The sequence below is a fragment of the Lynx canadensis genome, chromosome C1 (assembly GCF_007474595.2).
Source record: "Lynx canadensis isolate LIC74 chromosome C1, mLynCan4.pri.v2, whole genome shotgun sequence".
Classification (NCBI taxonomy): Eukaryota; Metazoa; Chordata; class Mammalia; order Carnivora; family Felidae; genus Lynx; species Lynx canadensis.
Window position 1 is genome coordinate 8,639,968 of NC_044310.1, and position 14,991 is coordinate 8,654,958.

General features: G+C 54.1%; 1 protein-coding gene and 1 non-coding gene across 3 annotated transcripts; one reads left to right on the plus strand and one right to left on the minus strand.

Annotated features, from left to right (window-relative positions):
- Positions 1-739: 739 nt before the first annotated feature.
- Positions 740-812, minus strand: TRNAK-UUU. The gene has a single exon. It is a non-coding gene; the product is annotated as a tRNA-Lys (tRNA).
- An 837-nt stretch (positions 813-1,649) lies between these two features.
- LOC115522355 (migration and invasion inhibitory protein) lies at positions 1,650-12,698 on the plus strand. 2 transcript variants are annotated; one of them, XM_030328162.1, is made up of 10 exons: positions 1,650-2,712; positions 4,217-4,406; positions 4,652-4,987; positions 5,400-5,484; positions 9,082-9,190; positions 9,272-9,324; positions 10,005-10,134; positions 10,319-10,415; positions 11,183-11,308; positions 11,564-12,698. In XM_030328162.1, exons 2-10 carry the CDS (start codon positions 4,293-4,295, stop codon positions 11,624-11,626), a joined length of 1,113 nt encoding a protein of 370 aa, XP_030184022.1. In that variant the 5' UTR covers positions 1,650-2,712; positions 4,217-4,292; the 3' UTR covers positions 11,627-12,698. The 2 variants fall into 2 exon arrangements, with proteins under 2 accessions (XP_030184022.1, XP_030184025.1); XM_030328165.1 differs by having other exon boundaries at positions 2,706-2,738.
- Positions 12,699-14,991: the final 2,293 nt, after the last annotated feature.

Here is a 14,991-nt window from a genome sequence, read left to right on the forward strand (position 1 = left end):
TGACATCTAGCAGCACATCAGCCTTTCCAGCTACTTTTTTTTTTTTTTTAACTGTTTATTTATTTCGAGAGAGATAAGAGTGCGAGCGGGAGAGGCGCAGAGAGGGAGACAGAGAACCCGAAGCAGGCTCCGCACTGTCAGCGCGGAGCCTGATGCAGGGCTCGAACTCAGGAACCGTGAGATCATGACCTGAGCTGAAATCATGAGTTGGGCGCTTAACCAACTGAGCCACCCAGATGCCCCATTCCAGCTGTTTGTTGACCAACCTTCTCCCCGGCATCGGACATTCTCTGATGGACTGGAAACGTGAGACCCAGAGACTTAATCCGTTGTGCCCCTCCCATTGGTTTTCACAGGTTCATCTTCCTACCCCTTCCCCAGTTCTCCTGCCCCCCCCCCCCATCTTCCAAACTTTTCCTTCCAGGCTCCAGGCCGCCAGCCATTTGCCACCACCCAGGGCATTGTGCGTGTCTGTTCCTCAGGCTGTACATCCCTCTTTATGTGTAGGTGACCAAGTGTGAAGCACACAGCTGTGTCCACTGGGGCAAGGATCAGCCTTTGTCTTTGTCCTCAGGGCCACTCCTGAGAGGGCGTGGTGGCACGAAAGTGGCAGCTGTCCATTCCAGCTACTACAAACACAATGTGCCCCATGAGGCCAAGTTCTTTTTTTCCTTTACTTGCTTCACATCTTTTAACAGCTTTATCGGGTATTTATTTATTTATTTAAAAGTAAGCTCTACGCCCAACACGAGGCTTGAACTCATGACCCTGAGATCAAAAGTTCCATGCTCTACCAACTGAGCCAGCCAGGCACTCCTACCAAGATGTAATTTTATAGGGGCGCCTGGGTGGCTCAGTTCACTAAGCGTCTGACTCTTGATTTCGGCTCCAGTCATGATCTCATGGTTCGTGGGATCAAGCCCTGGGTTGGGCTCTGCACAGTGCAGCTTCAGATTTCCTCTCTTCTTTCTCTGCCCCTTCCCTCCTCCTCTCTCTCTCAAAAGAAATAAATAAACATTTAAAAAGATATAATTTAGGGGCGCCTGGGTGGCTCGGTGCGTTAAGCATCGACTTCAGCTCAGGTCATGATCTCATGGTTCGTGAGTTCGAGCCCCGCGTCGGGCTCTGTGCTGCCAGCTCGGAGCCTGGAGCTGCTTCAGATTCTGTGTCTCCCTCTCTCTCTCTGACCTTTCCCCGCTCACACTCTGTCTCTCTCTCTCTCAAAAATAAATAAAACATTTTTAAAAATCTTAAAAAATAAGATAATTTATATAGAACTGCACATTTAGAGTGTACAATTTAATAACTTTAGACATATATATGCACCACATGCACCATGAGACCATCACCACAACCCAGACAGTGAACGTATCCATCACCGCCAAGGTTTCCTCGTGCCCCTTTACCATGCCTCCTCCCACTCAATCTCCTAGCAACCACTTATCTTTCTATCGCTATAGAGCTATAGATCAGTTTACATTTTCTAAAGTTTTATACAGATGGAAAGTACAGTATGTACTCTTTGTTTTCCATGCAGTGTAACTGTCTTGAGATGCATCCATATTGTGCATATCAATAGTTTATTCATTTTTATTGCTGAGTAGTATCCATTGTATGGATATACCGCAATTTGTCTATCCATTTACCTGTTGACAGATGTTTGGATAAAGCTGCTGTGAACATTCCTATGCAAATCTTTGTATGGACAATTTTTTTTCTTCTTGGATAAATGCTTAGGGGTAGAGTGACTGGATTGTATAGAGGATATGACTTCAATTAAAAGAAAACCCAGCTTTATTGAGGTGTAATTTACATACCACAAAATTCAATCATTTAAGCAAGTTTACAAAGTCGTGCAGCCTTCACCACAATCCAATTTTAGAACATGTCCATCACCCCAAAATGATCCCTCTCTCCCTTTCTCTTTCTCCTTTCCTTTTTTCCCCTTCCTTCCTCCCTCCTATCCTTTCTTCCTTTCTCTCTGTTAATTTGCTGAATCAAGCTGATTAGTTTAAAAATGCTCTGAGCAAGTCACTTCATCTTTTATGGCTTCATTTTTGTTTTCGCTGTAAAATGGGGCTGGCATGCTCTGGCCTATAGAAAATACCTGGAACATAGCACTCCGCATACATTATAGGTATCTATATTCGTGCTAATTTACTCCCTTTCCTCCAGGCAAGGACCCCTCTTCATTCTTCTCTGCCCCCCCAATGCCTAGTACAGTGCCTCTTAGCACAAAGTAGGCACGATAAATACCGGAAAGAAAGTATGGAAGAATGGGTCTCCAGCCACCGCCTACCCCAGCCCCGCCTGGCATCCCTCAGCAGAATTCTCCTTAGCAGGAGCAGCTCCGGGTCCAGACTTCGAAACTGCCCCAGCCAAACCCCCGCGAGTTCGGTCACCCCATCCTGACCAATCGGAGCTCGCCCTCCGGGAGCCCGCACCAGACCGATAGTCGACGTCCAGTACACGACCTTGGAAATTGACCAATCAGCTATTGAGTCCCTCTGTTAGTCCCGCCCCAATGTTGAAACTGCCGCTTCGGAACGCCGAGTAACGTTCGCAGGAGCGTCCGACTCCTCCCGCAATCTGGCCAATCAGGACGGCCAGATCTGGCTCCGCCCCCAGCGGCAGCGACGCGTGGGGCGAGAAGGGCGGGACTACGGGCTGCGAAAGCGGCGTCAGGCTTGCGGGTTTCCAGGTTTCCAGGAGGTGAGCGCGGAAGCTGCGGGGCCGCCGTGAGGCGGCAGGACTCGGCGGGAGGACTCGGCGGGAGGCCCCACGTGCGCCCCCGCGGAGGATCCGGGGACCGCGATGGGAAGGAAGGGGGAGGCTGAGCCTCTTTTCCCGGGAGCGCCCGGCAGTTTTGCTGCCCCTGTTTGTCTTGTGAACGTCGCCTTCCCGTTGCATTTGCGCCGCTGTTAGCTTCCCAGGCGCGGCCGCAGCAAGAATCGTCTATACCCGGGACGCGTGTGTGGGGGCGTGTCCGGTGTAGTCTGTTTTTTCGACCTCAGCCCCTGCAGCCCGGCCCTGAGAAGGGGGCTCCTGGTGACGGCGATCCAGAAGTGTGGGTGGGAGGGAGGGTTGGGGGTCGGGCCGGGTTTCTGCGAGTAGGGTCTGGCCCGACCCAGTGTTAAAACCGGGATGGTGCACATTCCGGGACATTGAGTTTCTGGGTGGAGCCTGGGCCTGGAGCCCTGAGAGGATTAGGCAGCGCCTTCCCCTAGTCTGCAGAAATCCCTTCCAGAAGCATCTCTGTGTTCCTGAGCCTGGTTCCTTGGGGGGGGGGGGGGGGGAAGAATGAGGAGAGGAGAAGGCTTCCCAAGCACCTCTCTGCACAAGGGAGAGGCTGGAGTGACCATGGACCCTGTAGCCAGATTTGGGTTCAAATCCCGGCCTTGTCACTAGCTGTGTGACGTGGGGCAAGTTGGTTAACTTTTCTGAACTTTGGTTTCTTCGTTTGTAAAATGGAAGGGTGGGCAGGATAGAGGGAAGAGCCCGTTCAGGAGCCTGATTTGTGTTGGATTCACAAGTTATAATACTTTTACATTTGTAGACTTGCCCTAATTGTTTTCTACATATTATCCTAATATCTGCAGATTTCTACATGTTACCCAAATTTTATTGTTAAAGGGGATTGTTCTCTTTTGGCATGTAAGCGAACACACTCTGGCCAGTTTAGTAATAAGAGACGTTTGTGGGATGCTCACTCTGTACCAGGTACCATAGTAAGGTTTAACATGCATTATCTCATTAATCCCTGCAGTAACACACAGTCTCTCTCAAAAATAAATAAACTTAAAAAAATAAAATAAAATAAAAATAGGGCGCCTGGGTAGCTCAGTCGGTTAAGTGGCCAACTCTTGGTTTCGGCTCAGGTCATAATCTCACAGTTTGGGGTTCAAGCCCCACATCGGGCCCCACGCTGATAGTGTGGAGCCTGCCTGGGATTCTCTCTCTCCTGCTCTCTCTGCCCCTCCCCTGCTCTCCCTCTCTCAAAAAATAAGTAAACTTAAAAAAAAAAAAAAAACAATCTCTACAGTAACCTTACGCGTTAGATACTGTCATCATCTCTGTTTGGCGGATGAGGAAACCGAGGCATAGAGAGATTAAATCACTTGGTTGGGGCTACACAGTTAGGGAGTTCCAGAGCGGGGATTCGAACCCAGGCCTCCGGCTCCACTGGCAGCCCAGTGTCATGCTGTTTTGGCTTCAGGTAGAAGAGCTGGGCCTGGTTCCTGGCCCGGAGGGGGCTCCGCAGCCCAGGAGGAAGCCTCACGATAACGCCTGGGATGGTGGAGACCAAGGACTCGGTGCAGCTCCGGCAGCTCAATCTGGTGCTCCTGAGGCAGCTGTGGGTCGGGCAAGATGCTGTGCGGCGGTCGGTGGCCAAGGCAGCCTCAGGGGTGAGCACCCGCCTTGAGAACTCCCGGGGGTGTGGAGGGGGCTGCCTGACCAGGCCGGAATCCAGACCTCCAGTGCAGCGTGCCCAGTTTAGTGGCGAAGGGGAAACTGAGGCCCAGCGAGGAAGGGACTGGGTGGGACGTGCAGAGGCCGGAGCAGGAATGAGGACCCAGGCTTTCGTGCCTAGTGCAGGCCAGCTGGGTGTGTGACCGGGCCGCTGCCTGGTGACCTGGCCTCTCTGTTCCAGTCAACCCGGGACTCCAGCAGCAGCTGTGACTCCCTGACTCCATCGTCCCAGGAGACGTCCTCGGTGGCCCCGAGAGCCTCCAGCCTTCAGGGTGCCCACCAGGGTGGCCCCTGTGATATGTCCTGGGCTGGCGGGGCCAGCTCTGGAGTGATGTCTCTCCCACCTGCCGCATACCGACGCCGGCCGTCCCTGGGTTCACTGAGGCCCTGCTCGGCACCCTTACTGGCCATCTCAGACCCGGATGGCACGGAGCTTTCAGGAGAGCCGGACAGGCCGGGGCCTCAGGAGGCCCAGGCCCAGAGGTCCATCCTGGATCAACAAAGCAGGCCGTCCAAGGTAACGTGGGAGAATAGAACTTCCTTGAACGTCAGTTCGCCTGTCTGACAAACGCAGTCACGGGCAGCCTCCCTTACGGGGTGAGAGGCTTCCAGAAGATGCCTCGAGTCATGTCCAGCTCACCCTAAGTGCTCGAAAAGTGGTGGTGTTAGTTTCTCAGCACTTTGGGAAGAAGGTGATGAGCCTGTTATACAGATGGGAAGACCAAGGCTCCGAGGCTTGGTCAGAGTCACACATAAGGGGAACTTGGGGGGCCAGTTCTTATCCTCCAGCTCCCGAGTCCGTGGCCGAGCCCCGGGGCCCATGTCAGGGTATAAGTTAAGACACAGCTCCTTTCCTTCCCCCAAGGTGGGACCTCCTTCGGGCTGGGCCTGCAGGCCTAGTCTTTGCCGCTCTTTGTCTCCCTCCTCAGCCAAGAGTGACCTTCGGTGATGAGTCTTCAGTGCCTGACAGGAGCTGGCGCCTCAGACCATACTTGGGCTACGACTGGATCGCAGGTATGGCCGCTTCCAGATACCTGCCTGAGCCCCTGTCGGGACTGAATGAATGAATGAGTCAGAGCTGCCATATTCTTTAGTATTTATTGGTGCTGGGCCCTTGCAAAACTCTGTATGCATATCACTCTTTACCTTTTACTGCCCATCCCCCTCTACCCCCACTCCCAGCAACCTCAGTGGCCCAGCTGCTCTCCCTTTGGCTTCGTCCACCCTGTTCCTATCCATTTTTGACATGACAGCCAGAATGAATTTTTAAACATGGGGATCAGAATACTTAGCAGTTAGAAGAAAATCCAAAGTCGTCATTTAGACTTAGGGGGTATGACCTAGCCTCACTTAGCTCTGTTGACATGACCTCTGACTATCCACTTTCTGGCTCTTTGCTCCAGCTTCTCTGGTCTCCTTGGTGGTCCTTGAACCTGCCATACTCATGGTCACCTCAGGGCCTTTGCGCTTGCTATTCCTACTGCCTGGCGTGCGCTTCCCCAGGTTCACACCCTGTGGTTCCTTTTCGTCACTGAGGGCCCAGCTTAAAGTCTAGGCCTTTCTTGCGAGCATACTGTCGTAGGGCCACTGCCCCCTGCGTCATTGCCTGTGGCATTAATCATTTGTATGTTCTTCGTATCATTTGTTCTCAGGAATCGTCTTGTTTCCTTGTTCTTTTTTTTTCTTGAAGTTTTTAAGTAATCTCTACACCCAGTGTGGGGCTTGAACTCCCAACCCCGAGATCACTTTCTTCCAATGGAGCCAGCCAGGCACCCCTTGTTTCCTTGTGTCTTGTCTGAGTTCTCCACCAGAATGCTAGAACGAATTTGAGCAGGGCCATAGCTGTCTTCTTGCTGTTTTTCCCAAGCCTGAGCTTAGGTGTGGGACACATGGCAGGCCCTTAGACAGCACTTGTTGAATGAGAGAGTGAATGGCCCTAAGAGGTGGGTGCTGTTTGGATCCTCGTTTTGCAAAGGAGGAAACTGAGGCACAGAGAGGTTGAGTTACTTCCTGAAGGCAGGTGCTCCGTGGGGTTGCTGGGACCAGGGGTGGTGGAGACTCAGGCCCCATCCCAAGGATTTCCCAGCCTGTCAGCTCACTGCCTTGCTTGCCATTTGTGGAAAATGGAGGCATCCGCCTCCCGCCTGCCCTGTTCCTGTGTTCGCTCTCTTTTCCAAGGGTGAGCGAGTGCTCCCATCTAAGGACTGTCCCCGCATTTGTACGCTCTGCCCCATCCCCTCCAGGCTCCCAGAGGATTTGCTTCCTGTGATTCTCTCCTCCTCACTCGGTCCCAGCAGCATATGAACAGCCCAGAGGAGTGATGAGTGGTGGTTTTACCTGGTGCTCATTATGTGCGTTGTTCTTCTCTCGGCTTTACTCCTGTTCTCTCCTTTGCTTTTCACGGTGACCCTATCAGCTGGGTGCTGCTGTTGTCCCCGTTGACGGATGACAAGGCCGAGCCATGAGGGCTGAGCCACTTAGCGAAGTCTTCCCTCTGCTCAGGGGTAAAGCTGCAATGTGCTATTTTCTATCCCGCTGAAACGTTTCTCTTTTTTTTTTTAATTTTTTTTTTTTAATGTTTATTCATTTTTGAGAGAGAGAGACAGAGCATGAGCGGGGAAGGGGCAGAGAGAGGGAGACACAGAATCTGAAACAGGCTCCAGGTTCTGAGCTGTCAGCACAGAGCCCAACGCGGGGCTCGAACTCACAGACTATGAGATCATGACCTGAGCTGAAGTTGGACGCCCAACTTCTGAGCCACCCAGGTGCCCCGAAACGTTTCTCTCTTTATCTTATGTTTGCTTCTGGTCACTGCCCGTTTTCTGTGCTTTTCTTAATTTCAATTTCTTTTTCTTTTTCTTTTTCTTTCTTTCTTTCTTTCTTTCTTTCTTTCTTTCTTTCTTTCTTTCTTTCTGGTCACTGCCCGTTTTCTGTGCTTTTCTTAATTTCAATTTCTTTTTCTTTTTCTTTCTTTCTTTCTTTCTTTCTCTTTCTTTCTTTCTTTCTTTTGTTTTTTGGTTTTTGGTTTTTTTCTTAATTTTATTTTTTATTTTTTAAAATTTACACCCAAATTAGTTAGGATATGGTGCAACAATGATTTCAGGAGTAGATTCCTTAGTGCCCCTTAACCCATTTAGCCCATCCCCCCCTCCCACAACCCTTCCCCTTAACCTTCTGTTTGTTCTCCATATTTAAGAGTCTGTCCCCCTCCCTGTTTTAATATTATTTTTGTTTCCCTTCCCTTATGTTCATCTGTTTTGTCTTGCAAGTCCTCATCTGAGTGAAGTCATATGATTTTTGTCTTTGTCTGACTGACTAATTTCACTTAGCATAATAGCCTCCAGTTCCATCCACATAGTTAGTTGCAAATGCAAGATTTCATTCTTTTTGATTGCCGAGTAATACTCCATTGTGTATGTGTATACACACACACACACACACATACCACATCTTCTTTATCCATTCATCCGTCGATGGACATTTAGGCTCTTTCCATACTTTGGCTATTGTTGATAGTGCTGCTGTAAACATTGGGATGCATGTGTCCCTTCGAAACAGGACACCTGTGTCCCTTGGATAAATGCCTAGTAGTGCCATTGCTGGGTCGTAGGGTAGTTCTCTTTTTAGTTTTTTGAGGAACCTCCATGCTGTTTTCCAGAGTGGCTGCACCAGCTTGCATTCCCATCTCTGCTTTTCTTTATAACAGAACTCCTCGAAAGGGCTCTCTAGACTCGCCGTCTCCAGTTTCCCTCCCTCGCTTTTTCTTGGTTGGGCTTCGGTCCCCTGCCGACACCGCCCTGTCATCCGTGAGCTCTGTGTTGCATGCGTGCCTGACTCTGCTCTACTTCCTGGCGGGCGTCACTATTCGGTTTCGTGTCACAGGTTTCTTTGGTGACTAGTTTCTTGCCACCATGGTTTTTTTTTTTAATTTTTTTTAATGTTTATTTTTGAGAGAGAGAGAGAGAGACAGAGCACAAGCAGGGGACAGGCAGAGAGAGAGAGAAGGAAACACAGAAACTGAAGTAGGCTTCAGGCTCTGAGCTGTCAGCACAAAGCCTGACGCGGGGCTCAAACTCACGAACTGTGGCATCATGACCTGAGCTGAAGTCGGACGCTTAACGGACTGAGCCACCCAGGTGCCCCTTTTGCCACCATATCTGTGAGGCTCATGAGGGCATGGGGCGCCTGGGTGGCTTAGTCTTTTAAGTATCCAACTCTTGGTTTTGGCTCAGGTCATGATCTCAGGGTTCGTGAGTTCAAGCCCCGTGTCGGGCTCTGCACTGACCATGTGGGGCTTGCTTGGGATTCTCTCCCTCTCCCTCTCTCTCTCTGCTCCTCCTGCACACTCACTCTCTCTTTGAAAACAAATAAATGAAACTTAAAAAAAAAAACAACAACCAGTGTCTGGCCCCTAGGAGGGGCTCTGTAAATATTTTTTGCCTGGATGCTTGCACAGACAAAGCCAGCAGTCACGGTGAGCAGAGGGCCCCCTCCAGGTCTGCATGAGGCAGAGTGGGGGGCAAAGCAGGTAGACTGGAGTGCTGTGCCGAGCACCCCTTAAGGCTCGGCCAGTGGCCACACAGCAGCTCCCCGGTGCTTTGCCCACTCCAGGGTCTCTGGACAACACCTCACCCATCACCAGCAAGCCCGAGGCCTTCTTCTCGAAGCTGCAGGATTTCCGGGAAGCCAACAAGGAGGAGTGTATTCACAGTGACCCCGAGTGAGCAGGGCTGGCCGAGGGGGTGGGCAGGGCGGCTCAGGGACCCCGTCGCCTGGCCTGCTCACCCCTGTCACTTCACAGATCCCGGTCCCTCAGCCTCCGGGAGAGCAGCAGGGTGGACCACGACCACGAATGTGAGTGTAAATTCTCGGCAGCCTGGCCGAGGTCTCGGGGGCCTAGGGAGGCAGCTGGGGTGGTGGGGACTCGGGGAGGGAAGCCTTGGGTCTGGACAGGGTGGGGCAGGCCCTGGGGGGGTGGTGAGGGTGCACTGAGGCCTGGACTTGCAGAGATCAGGGCCAGCCGTTTGTCACCTTACCTCTCGCCAGCTGCCTCCTTTCCTTTGTGCCCCCCACTTCCTCCAGTCGGCGCTCCGGAGGTGGGGTGGGGGAGAGGTGCTGGCTCAGTCACAGAGTCCTGAGTCTTTGCTTTGGGTTTGTGTCTGCAGCACATGGTGCATTCACGTGCGTGCCTCACGCGTAAGGAAGGGCCATTCATGTGAACACGTGTGTGCGTGCATACCGTGTGTGCTTGCCAGTTTAGGCACGCGCACGTGTGTCCGTGAATGTGACCATACAGAGCCGTGCTTTGGGTTTGCACGTGTCACATTGATGGGTGTGTGCGCGTGCGAGTGGGTGTCCTCCGTGTTTTGTCACGTGAGCTCAGGTGCGTGTTAGTGTTCCGTACGTGTACACCTGCGTGCACGTGCAGCTGCCGGCGGGGGGGTGGCGGCGGGCCCGTGTGGTTGGGGTAGGAAGGGGGTCCAGGGATCCGGGCCCCCGGCTGAAGGGAGCTGCCGCTTCTCACGGCCCCGCAGGCGTGTACTGTTACCGTGTCAACCGGCGCCTGTTTCTGGTGCCTTCAGATCCTGGCTCCCCCTGCCGCCTGTGCAGGACACCTCGGGACCAGCGGGGCCCCGAGACCCTGGTGGAGCCCGCGCAGGTCAGGTGAGTGGCCAGAGCAGGTAGGACACCCGGGGGCAGCCATGGAGGCGGCAGCGACCGAGGAGAGGAGCCCAGCCTGAGGCCCGCCGGTCTTGAGGGAGGGAAGGCCGGGTCCGGGGCTGGGGTCCCAGAGCGGCCCGGAGGCGCCCAAAGCAACGCCTTCTCTGTCCACTGCCCCTGCCCCCAGGGTGAGCATCCCGCTGTCTGTCCTGGACCCTCCGCACCGGCACCGCGTCCACCGACGGAAGAGCTTCGATGCTTCTGACACGCTGGCCCTGCCCCGGGTGAGCAGCCGAGTGGGGCCTGGGTGGAGCTGAGCGCGGGGCCCAGGTTCCCTGGTGGATCTTGAGGCCCAGAGAGGGCCACAGACTGTCCCAGGGCCCACAGAGAGGCTGGGCACAAGGAGGGTGGGTGCCCAGATCCCTGGAGTTCAGGCTGGGCCATTTCCATCACCTGTATTATGCTTGTTGCCTGTTCCCCACCAACGATGTGGCTTCCAGGATAAGCGTCCCGCTGTCCAGATGAGACAAGGCAGAGGGAGGGCACTGGCCTCCGGTCCGCAGGTGGAAGAGCTGGGATTTGAACCCAGGTCCTTAATGTTTCCATCGAGCCTCTCCTAGAAACATTCTTTGTGTCCTCTGGGTAAGGGTGGGGGTCAGTGGAGATCCCTCCTCGGCCGGTTGAGGCTGGGGGAGCTGAGACTGGGGAGAGGAGAAAGGATGCCGAAGAAAGTTAGCCTGCTCGCCTGTAAAATGAACGCATGAGTCCTCAGACCGGGGGCGGGGGGTGGGTAGTTCAGGGAATCAGTCCCCATCAGGCGTGGGGCAGAGCCCAGCATACAGGAAGTGCTCTGTCAGTATCCACGGCCTTCCCTCCTCCCGTCTCAGGCCAAGGGCCCAGGGCCTGGGTCAGCGGGGTAAGGAAAGGGACGCCTGGGGTAACCCAGGATACAGGCAGTCCCAGGGGAGAGGCACAGCCCCTCCCTGGGGTGCGCCCCATCAGAGGAGAGCCCTGCCACAGACCAGGTGCCTTAATCCCTTGCTCTCCACAGCACTGCCTGATGGGCTGGGACATTCTCCCTCCGAAGCCCGAGAAAAGCTCAGCTCCCAAGAGCCTGGACCTTTGGTCCTGTGTCTCCTCCGAGGCCCAGCACCGGAAGCTATCAGCTGCCCGCCTGGTATGGTCCAGGGTACCCCAGGAGGGACAGATGCCTAGGAGTAGGCCTGGGGTCTGCAGAGTCCCTAGAGGGGTGGGGTGGATTGGGGCAGGGAGTGCAGAGCCTGGAAGCTTTTCTCTGCAGGAGCCCAGCCCACAGCACCCTTCCAGGCTCTTCTCCTTGCCAACTACCCCACCCTCCCCAGGAAGGATGACGTGGGAATTGGGGGCAACTTCCACAGTGGTCCCCTCTGACCCCTCCCTGTTCACCATCCAGGCCCAGCCAACACGAGTCCCACCCTCCACCCCATTCCGGTCACGACTCCAGCCGAAGCCCTGAGGACTGGCCACCCGGAGGAGGACAGAGCCCCTGCCATCCCCCCTAACCCCTCTCTGGCAGGGCACCCACCAGAGGGGAGCCCTGCCTGGCTTCAGCTGGAGGTGAACGTAATCCCCACTCTCTTGGGTTGAGCAGGTGGATGGGCTCAGGCCCTTCTCCTTCCTGGAGACAGAGGTGGGGACCCCAGGGTTGGGGGGCGCGGGTGAAAGAGGATGGGGTGACATGTTTGTAAATAAAGCTCAGTGCCGTCTGCAGCACCAGATTTCCCACATGTGCTGGGTCCGCCCTGCTGATGCCCTCAGTGCCCAGGAGGTGCTCTGGCGGCAGCCTGTTCCCTTGCCTGGGGAAAGACACGTCTGACAACCTGTACTGGGCCGAGGGGATCCAGTGCCCTGAGTTTGGTTCTCGGTGCAGCTTCCAACTCTGGGTAGATGGCCTCCCGGGTGGGAGGGAGGCGCTCCGGGCCCCAGACTGTCTCCTGTGGATGAGGCTGAAGCTGTGGACCATGAGTGAGTTCTCCCCTTCCTGGTCTCTGAAGCTGGGGTCCGTTGACAGAGGGCTTCTCTTAAAGTCCCTGGGCCAGTGGCTCCTCGACTGCTCTCCCCAGCCCAGCCCGAGAAGCCACAGGGGACCCAGAGCTGCCGCAGGCACAGATGGGGAAGCCGAGAGCCAGGCAGGGCTGGCAGTGAGTACAGATGTCCCCCCCTCGTGGCTTAACAGCCAGTGTCTGTCTTCCCCCCATAGGTTGAACGATATAAAATTCCTGGTTTTGTAAGATGAACATGAAATAAAAGGGGAACTGAAGCCCCAAGGAGGCACGTGGTTTTTCTGAGGTTTCTCCACTTTGAGGGCTGGAACTAGGGTTGTGGTCTCCTGTGGCTTCCACAGGAAGCCGTCATGGCTGTGACGCCGGGAAAGCCTGGTCCCCCCCCCCCCCCCCCCCCGTGTGGCTCACAACACACGTGTTAATCAGGGTGAGGGAGGTTCTGCCGCAGTAACTGATGAATCCCCAGCTCTCAGTGGCCGGCCTCTGTGGGTTCCAGTTTCTCCACATCCTCGCCAACCCTCCTTTTCTGCCCTTTCTTAAAAAAAAAAAAAAAAAAATGTTTATTTTTGAGAGAGCCAGGGTGAGCAGGAGAGGGGCAGAGAGAGAGGAAGAGAGAGTGCGAATCTCAAGCAGGCTCCGTGCTGTCAACGCGGAGTCCGATGCGGGGCCCGAACTCACCAACCGTGAGATCGTGAACTGAGTGGAAATCAAGAGTTGGACGCTCGCCGACTGAGCCACCCAGGCGCCCGCCCTACTTTCTGCATGTTTTGTAACAGCCATCCTAACGGGCGTGAAGTGGTACCTCACTGTGGTTCTGTTTTGTGTTTTTCCCTGATGGTTGCAAACGTGGAGCGTTTTTGTTTGTGCTTATCAGCCACCCGTGCATCTTCTTGGGAGAAGTGTGCGTTCAGGTCCTCTGCTCATTTTTAGATCCGGTTGTTTGCTTTTTCTGGTGTTTAACGTAATTTTAAGTCAAAGAGCCTGTGGGAGTCCGTGGTTTTGTTAGAAATTCTTTGGTCAGAGGGAGAAGAGAATCTGGGTACCTTCGGCCCAACGAAAACGAAAAATTTACAGCTGAGATCAACTCCTAAGTTCAGCTGACCCCGAATAGCAAGTATAAACAAGACAGAAATGTGTCCCATAAAAGTCCAGACTGCAGCGCTGGGTCCAATTAAGTCCTCAGGGTAAGTGGTTTCTCTGGAAGGACAGTTCTTTTGGAGACGTGGCTTTCACCTGTTGGCTTTCGTTGCTTCTGTGTGCGAGACACGACACCCATGGTCTCCTGGCAGCGTGACACCGTAGACGGTCAGACTCACCCTTATTTTGTGTACCGGGAAAAATGGTGCTAACCTCTGACACTCACCCGGGCTGTGAGATAATGCTAATTTCGGAGACGTTAAAATGTGAAAGAGTTAGCACCTTCAAAGTCTTCAGCCTAAGGCCTCCGGGCTGTCTATGTGCTGACTCCTGGGTTCTGCGCACCCCCAGCTGTCTCAGTGGCTTCCTTGGGGCCGTTGGGAACAGTCGCCTGGGCTGGGAAGACAGCAGCCTTAACCTGATCTTTGCTGCTGGTCAGCCTGTCAACATTTCAGGGAGGTCGAGGAGGGCTTGGCCCCAGGATCCTATCCTGCCCTCGCCGCCTCTCCCAAACTGTCGGTGTGACTGCTCCAGTTTGGGGACGAGGCCTGTCTTCAACCCTAAGGGGCCCCAAGAGTGAAGGTGACAGGCAGAGACCCCTGGACAGAGCTCCGTGTCTCCATGGCCTGCTTCACTCAGCCTGCAGCCCCCACCCGCCGCCGTCCTGCCCTCCCAGCTACCCACGAGCCGCTGCCAGTCCTTCAGGGTCCTTCCCTCCCCCTCCCTGGGGTTGCCCGGATCTCTCCTTGTCCCGTACCTTCACCCCTCTAGCTCCTACCCAGTCTTCCACATCTCAGCTGGCGAGCCCGTCAGATGGACCCCACCGGTCACACGCCTCGCCTCCCTGCACCCGTCCATCTCGGGCGTCGTGTGTTACTGAATTCCTGATCCTGAGATTCCTTGCTGTGTGCCCCTCTCCCCTGCTAGAGTGTAACAGCTTCATGAGAGCTGAGGTAGTTCTTTTCTTCTTCATTGGAATTTTTCCCCCTACTTTCTCAAGAGTGGTGGCTAACCTGTGTTCCGCATTTGGCGTTTTCCTCTCGCCTGGTTTTCTACCCACATCATGAAGGTGACGAGAAGGATGCTCTAATTTCATGGAACCGAAGGAGCCCCGTGGTTGCCACAGACACTGGTATGTCTTACATGTGTCTCCCCACTCCTGCAAATTAACAGCATTCTTTTTTTTTTTCCTTTTTTACGTTTTATTTCATTTTTTTTGAAAGACGGAGACAGAGCACGAGCAGGGGAGGGGCAGAGAGAGAGGGAGACACAGAATCGGAAGCAGGCTCCTGGCTCTGAGCTGTCAGCACAGAGCCCGATGCGGGGCTCGAACTCACAGATCATGAGATCATGACCTGAGCTGAAGTCGGTCGCTCAACTGACTGAGCCACCCAGGTGCCCCTAAAAAAAACTATTTAAAAAAAAGAAGTAAAGGAGCACCTGGGTGACTCAGTCAGTTAAGTGTCCTACTTCAGCTCAAGTCATGATCTCGCAGTCCAGTCCGTGGGTTCAAGCCCCACGTCGGGCTCTGTGCTGACAGCTCGGAGCCTGGAGCCCGCTTCGGATTCTGTGTCTCCCTCTCTCTCTCTCCACCCCTCCCCCGCTCATGCTGTCTCTCTCTCTCTCTCAAAAATAAACATTTAAAAAAAAGTAAGAACAGGGGCTCCTGGCTGGCTCAGTC

Bases quoted from the DNA above. Each gene is read 5' to 3' on its own strand.
- LOC115522355 (XM_030328162.1), top strand. From the start codon at position 4,293: ATGGTGGAGACCAAGGACTCGGTGCAGCTCCGGCAGCTCAATCTGGTG. The intron at 4,988-5,399 runs GTAACGTGGGAG...CTCCCTCCTCAG, and splicing joins AACAAAGCAGGCCGTCCAAG to CCAAGAGTGACCTTCGGTGA. The intron at 11,309-11,563 runs GTATGGTCCAGG...TTCACCATCCAG, and splicing joins AGCTATCAGCTGCCCGCCTG to GCCCAGCCAACACGAGTCCC.